We start from the raw sequence: 6,973 nt of genomic DNA, 5'->3' as shown, positions 1-6,973 counted from the left end.
GTTCGGATAAAACTTTATAATTCACTTGGTGACATGCATACACTAAACTGATGCACTTTTTCTGACAGAAGCTTTCCTGTACCCTGGTCCTTCTCTTGCTGGCATTCCAGCAACTTTCTCTGGCTCGTTGGCTGCAGGGAGCTGTAGATCCCACAGTGTTCAGGCACGAAGGCTTTCAGAACATGCTGCAGCGCTCACAGTGTCAGCAATGATTTCTAACGCATTTGTTTGGTGGTGTCTTCTCTCATTATCACATGGGCTTTCCTTGGGCTTTTCCTTGTCCCTCATTCAGAATTTTGACCTTCCTCATTAATTAAACAGCAACTTTCCTGCAGCCAGTGATTGAGTTATTCAGTAATACCTGCCTAAAGCCATAGTAATAAAGGACAGAAGTTTTTTTTTAATGCAAATGATTTGGTTCCAGATGTTTTGATCACATTAAATGATGCCTCAAATTAACCAGAGATTGGATTAAGCAACAGGCTACCTTGGCTGTTTTTTCTGATAGTCGTGATTTCTAACATGTTTGCTTCCCAGAGCGTGCCCTCAAGAAGACAGCGTAGCTCCCGGTTTTCCTCTATGTGAAAATAGTGAAATAAAAATAACAGGGAGCCAGAAGCTATTTAGGAGAGGTGCTGCATTTCCATAAATGTTACCTGCTACTAAGATGCTGCTTTGACTCGTTCATGCTGTTCTGGGGAGGAATTATTCAGGGTGTACAGGGGACTCTGTGCTCCTGGGAGTGACTGTTTTATACTTTGGGTAAGGCTTTTTGGGTGCTACATCATCATTCTATGCTCTAAGCAAGTTCTTGGATGGGTCATAGATGTATTAGTGAATGGATCTTGGACGTAGAAGGCAAAATCCAGAACAGGATTCAGTGGCTTGATAACTGAACTCTGAAAACAATTTCAGGCTTTCAAGGGAAAGTGTGTCACTATTTGAATAACTTTCCTGGGGATGTGCAGCAGGTATTCCCTCTCCTAGTTACTAAATCGTGCATGGCTGCCTTTCTGAAATCAGGCTGCACTCAGCCACAGGCTACAGATTTAGCCTGGGAAGTGCTAAGTAACAGCCTGCAGTGTTTGTGGAGGTCAGAATAGGGAGTTCCAACAGGGTTTTGTGGTGTGAAATCTTATCATTTCTGCCAAGGGTTTATTATTTGGAGCTGAACAAATAGAGAGAGGAGTGGCTTTACAAACTTGACATGTCTTTTTTTATTTTTTTTCTTTCTCCCTGGTTTCTCCACACAGCTCGGATTGGAAAAATGAAACGGCGGAAGCAAGACGAAGGGCAGGTATGTCCCCTCTGCAGCCGCCCTCTGTCAGGATCCGAGGAGGAGATGAGTAGGCATGTGGAACAATGCCTTGCAAAGGTAGAGGCGCAGCAGGATCACCGGCTGCCATTCCCTTCTCCCCACTTCCAGCTTTACCTGCAGTTAACCTAACATGGGGCAAAAACTAACATTGCTGAGCTTCCAGGCAATGCTAACTGTCTCCCTAAGATCTGTAGTTACTTCTTTTTGTTCTGGAAGATGGATTCCTCTGGATTTTTCACTTGTGTTGCATTAGTACCTTTTTTACTTCATGCACCCTTTCGCTGTTATTGAAGTCTTAAGTTGTAGAGTGTAAAGCTATTGAAGTTTGTGAAGCCTTTTGTAGCTTCCTGTGTAGCGCAGCAGGAAGAGTTCTTTCTGGTCTCTGCCTTTGACACCATTAGAATTATTTTTATTGGGTTCTTCTGTAACAGGCTGGCATTTGTAAATGTTGCGTGACCATTGTGCTCCAGGATGTGCATTTGAGCAGAGCCAATCTCTTGCTGTTCATCCCAAAGACAGCAAGGAGGAAGGAGGAACAACCCCTAGGGGAGGGAGTGCGTTTTGTCATAGGATTTTCTGTGCTTGTTGCTCAGGAAAAGCCCACAATAGAGATAATAACAAATTCATTCTTGTTGCCTCAAGAGGTGCATGGTGTAAAGAGAGGTGTCTTTTGATCAGTGTGCTCCAAAAAACACGCTCTATAACATACCTGCTGCAGGTCAAAGGAATCTGTGGTTTACATGACAGGGAAGTTGTGCATGCAAGGCAGGGGGATGCACGTTGAAAAGCACACCAGCGTTGTAGTAGGAACCAGAGCTTAAATTTCCATGTGTAAAAATGATGGATCTCGCAACTTGTTTTGATCTTAAGATTGTCAAGTTCTTCCAGCACCCATTTACTTCTAGATTTAGATCACAGGGAATGGGGATGGGAGTAGATGCTGCTGTCTGCTCTGTATTTAGCTGTCCTGGGTACAGCCCAGCTTTTCTCCTCCATCCCACCCTGAGTTATTAACCCCCAAGAGCTATCCCATGCATCTCAACACTCTGCCCCTGCTTTACCCTGTGCAGAGAGAAGGTTCCTGCATGACTGAGGATGACTCTGTGGACATCGAGAATGAGAACGGCAACCGCTTTGAAGAGTACGAATGGTGTGGGCAGAAGAGAATACGGGCCACTACTCTCCTGGAGGGAGGATTTCGAGGTGCGACAGTGTTTTTTGGCCCTTGTAAATTATTCTGCTGTGGAAGTTGATCGTTGCCTACCTTTAAAGGGTGGGACCTGGGAATTTGCCTCTCACAAAGGGTAGGACCATCAACCTGTGCCAGAATGTGAAGTGATTTCAGCTTTCTGCCTCTCTTGAGTGGTAAAGAGTCAAAATTTGTGCAAATCTTGAACCAAAGTGTGACATTATTTCTTGCTCAAAAAACGTTGCAGAAGAGGAAATGAGTGGGAGTGGGTAGAATGGGGATATCGTTTGGGGAAAATAGTTTCTTATATGTTACACATAGTAAGAAATACATGGAAATAGGTGAAGAGAGGGAAATAGAAATGAAATTGTAAAAATTCCCAGCCTGGAGTGACGAAAGCTGGTGTATCGGCCGATGGTGATGTATTGAACATGACAGCTAAGGCACTGTAGCACCTGCATAAAATATTAAAGGGCCAGTTGTGCATTTATCACTCCATCCCTTTTAAGGTTGATAAATGAGAATCCAGGAACCTGCTCTACACCTCCAGCACTGCAAGCCCTTAGGGCTCCCAAACAAACACATTTTATTTTTCCTTCTTCTTTTGCTCCTTCCCTGGTGACGGGGAAATCAGTTACTGAGGAGAGAGTGAGTTATGGCAAAATTTGACCTCTCGTGAGCTTTATTGGTGAATGTAATTTTAGCTAGAAACCTGGCCCCTTTCTTACACTCAGCCCTTTGGCCTCGAAGAGGAGGATTTACTAAACTGTTCACTGGCATGAACCTCTGGCACTAAGGAGAGTCTCTCAAGCAATCCACATGGCGCATGCCTAATGAGGAGGAGGAATGCTGGCTCGCTCCGAGAAAGAGGAGGGGATGTGATCTCTTCCTATATCAGCTTGGATTTCAATTTAAAATATCTCCAGGTTAAAGGCTCTTACATAAGGGAGCTGGACTTCAAAGCCAGCTGTGTGCTTAGGGACAACCTTGCTCTTACAAATTAAATTGTAGCAGGGTTGTGGCAGAGAAGATGATGAGGAACGCAGAAGTGAAGGAACAGCTGCTTTGGATTTTAAAGGCTACCCAGTGAAGCTTGCACGGTTGCTTCCTGTGCCTGTAGCCTTACCTACCTTAACTTTTTTGCACCCGTGAGAAGAGTTGCATCTGTACACCATTCCAGGTAGAGGCCTGACAGGACCATGCAAGGTCTTAGGCTGTGTTTATGTAGTATAGTCATTACTTGTCTTTTTTCTTTCTCCGCCAGTGTTGGCTCTTGCCTTGTTTTAGGGACAGAATTCTTAATTTACAGCCCTGAAGCACAGCACAACGCTTTGGAGATGCTTTCCAGTGCTTAAAACTGCTTTGTCTGGAGTTGGCAAGGCCCTTGTTAACCCTCGTCACCCGAGGCTTTGTGTTTGGCTCAGTTCCCTTTGCTGAGAAGTAGCAGCGATGTGGAAATCGAAGGCCTTTTATAATGCCAGACAGCCTTCGCCAGGCTACGGGGATGTCACCAGTGTCTAAAGAAATGACATGGGGAAATACATAAAACCGGAGGGGAAAGTAGATGTCCGTGTGTCTCATTAATTTCAGTTTTAACGGTGCATTGCTTTGAGGAGATGTCACTGCTGGGCAAAGGGGGAGCAGGACGCTGTGGCCAGCGTGTGTTGCAGGAGTCGGTCAGACCACTGGGCAGCGTTACAGAAGCAAGTCAAACTTAACAAGGGTCCCGGCTATGTCATGTTTCGGTAATAAACAAAGTTCAAATCGCTCTCAAGGTGAGGAGAAGTCTGTGCTAATTATATGAAAGATCCTGCCAGGTTCTCGATTTGGGAGATCTTGAGGTTTTTCTTTCTGAAAACTGAAAGGTCAGGGAAGTGAACAGCCCTGTTCAGGTTTTCTGAAAGGTAGTCTAACACTTGGGAGCAATCACAGGCTGAAACTCTTGCTTGTGTGGTTCTTAGGATGATGCTTTCTTGCTTCCAAACCGCTTGCAGGGAAAATTTCCTCCTCTTGCTTGAGGAGCTGTCCTTGGGGGGTGGAAATTCTTTTTCTGTGTTAGTGTTAGAGCTGCAAATCCCAGTCAGGCACAGTGCAGCAGAGCCAAAGCACACCTTCTTGCCTGCCGTGGTCTGGTCGAGGCAGCAGGTGGGAAGAACAGGAAATAGGAAGGTGACGTAACTGAGAAGTGCGGGGATCGGCATGTTGTCTGTTAAGTTGTTGGGTTTGGCATTCAGTCAGGAAATACTTTGTACCTCTAGCTCTTGCCCTGGTCTCCTAAAGCATCATTTGCTATCATGTAATTTGCTTACCCAAAACGGGAAGAACGCGAGGTGTAAATGAAGATTATTGGCAATTACGTAGGATTTGGAACTGCCTGGTTTTAGCAGAGGTTCTGCTTGAAGTAGGGGCTTGTAGTATGAGGGTTCTTGCTTCTGTCTGAGATGGGTGCAGAAGGCTACCAGCATAAATACCAAGCGCTGTTTAAATCAAGCTTGTACTTCAAAGTGAAAAGCAATACAGTTAGAAGAATCAAATATTTCCATTTCTCAGTACAGTGTCGCAAAACTAAAATTTCTCTTTAAATACCTGAACATTCAGTAGCCATCTGTCCCCATGTCTCTGAATTACGCCTCTCTGAAGCTCTTTGTTGCAGGGGATTATTTCATGCCATCTTTGTCTAATGAGGTTCTGTGTTTAGGAAGCCAACAAGGCTTCGCAAGTGAAAGCATCAAGTGGCTTCTTCTCTGATGTATTTTTTGTTTTGGTTTGGGTCTTTTTTTAACGCTCAGCAAATTTGTAGCGATTCTTCTGTTCCTCTCCAGAATGGATGCACATTACCCTCGGTGTTTACACTGTAAGGTTATCCCTTTAAAGAATTCCTGAGGGAAGTTCAAAAGGGTTTTTTTTTCTTTGAAAGATTCAGTGTCTCTTTTTGTGTGTATGTCTCTTACTTGAAAGAAGGGAAAGGGAGGGGGGGAGAGAAAAAAAAGTGCTTTATCTGAAAAGAATCACATCAGCTTCGCACTGATAGAAGCCGCTGTCATCTCTTAAACGGCTTAGCACAGTCAAAAGGCAAGAGGACTTAAAACAGTGTCTTACACAGGGATCGATGAGTGGAACACATAACTCGTAACTGCAAAAAAAAAAAGCAGCGCGGGGGGAGAGATAACGGTAATGATTGCATTGAGGGAAGCTTGAGGGAGGCTTGTTCTTTGTAACACAGCTTCAAAGGTGTCTGGACCGATGCCTGAGCAAACTGCCCTGTGAAGTCGCTGCCTCTGTAGGTCTAAGGAAGGCAGGGGGGATGCTTGCACCCTTCTGTTTCTTAGCAGATGGGACAAAGATTTGTAAATGCCAGGCTAGCGGCTCCCTTCTGCCGCTTCGGATTTGAGGAGGGGATTTGGTGACTTGGTCTCTCGCCGCCAGTTCCGGGAGAGGGGAAGGAGGGGAGCGATGCGCGGGGTGGTTGGGGAGATGGGGTGGGGGGACGGGATGTCAGTTTATCGATCGCACCTCAGTCAGGAGAGCTGCAGGCGCAGCGCTCTGAGCACGAGCGGCAGCGTGCTTAATGTGATTGAAAGGCAGTTAAAATGGCGGTGACCTTTTCAGGGGGAATTAGATTGCCTGCCAAGAGTGGTTAGAGGGAGTGATAACGCCAGCTTGAGGAAGCCGTCCAGTCTGCTTCAAAGGGAGAGAGACAGAGACAGGGAAAGCAAGCCAGCAGCAAGGACCATTTAAAGCAAGAACCGCGTGGTCTGATAGAACAGAGATTGCTGTCCTCTTTAGATATGAAAGAATTGTAGCTAAGTTCTTTCCACCCGCTCTCTCTTCTTCTCCCCTCCAGCTCCCCCACCTAAAAGCCTTCCTCCGGGCGCAGTAGTGAGCTAGTCACCGCTGCTCCTCTGGGTTGATTTTCCTTCAGCTGATCAGTTGCGTCAGAAATAACACAGAAGAGAGACAAACTTTGCAAACGTTAAAATGCGAAGCAGGGCATTGTCAGGGAAGGATACTTTCTGAGAAAGACCAACATGACAGGGATCTGTCTGATAGATTGCAATACTCTTGAAGACTTGAAGAAGGAGAAACACACAGGGACTACTTAACTCTGAAGTTTCCTTTTTTTTCCTCCCTCTGTCTTGCCCTCTTTCCAAGTAGTGAAGAGCTTGTATCTGTTTGTTAACGTCTTATCAAGAGAAAAGAACAGCATGACTTAGCATGTGCATAGTGGGACTTGGTTAAGCCTTATAAGCTGTAACAAACTACAGTTATCCTTGGGTGCCCATTTGTACTGGATGTCATGTCATGTACAATTAGGGCAGCTGCCTGAAAAGTGGGACTATATTTAAATGTGTAAAAGTTCCAGCAGAAGGCTGCAGTCCCACTGTTGGCTTTTTGTCTCTGCAGAATCAAGATGTGTTTCTGTTTGAGCAGCAAGTGTTGCAGACCAGCCTTTATCCTACTTGCGT

The 6,973-nt window shown here is 45.4% G+C and overlaps 1 protein-coding gene across 2 annotated transcripts in view; it reads left to right on the top strand.

Moving 5' to 3' along the window:
* The first annotated feature begins 1,258 nt into the window (after positions 1–1,258).
* RNF220 (ring finger protein 220) overlaps positions 1,259–6,973 on the top strand; it is a 45,011-nt gene continuing 39,296 nt past the window's right edge. Inside the window, exons 1-2 of one of the 2 annotated variants that reach the window (XM_009873947.1) lie at positions 1,259–1,297; positions 2,389–2,521. In XM_009873947.1, coding sequence (XP_009872249.1) covers positions 1,268–1,297; positions 2,389–2,521 — 163 coding nt within the window. In that variant the 5' untranslated portion in view covers positions 1,259–1,267. Of the gene's footprint in view, positions 1,376–2,388; positions 2,522–6,973 lie in introns of both variants that reach the window. The other variant, XM_009873946.1, reaches the window with a different exon arrangement.

This window comes from Apaloderma vittatum, unplaced genomic scaffold, assembly GCF_000703405.1.
Source record: "Apaloderma vittatum isolate BGI_N311 unplaced genomic scaffold, ASM70340v1 scaffold17687, whole genome shotgun sequence".
In the NCBI taxonomy this organism is placed as follows: Eukaryota; Metazoa; Chordata; class Aves; order Trogoniformes; family Trogonidae; genus Apaloderma; species Apaloderma vittatum.
The sequence above is the reverse complement of the archived record's forward strand: the minus strand, read 5'-3'. Positions and strand labels throughout refer to the sequence as shown.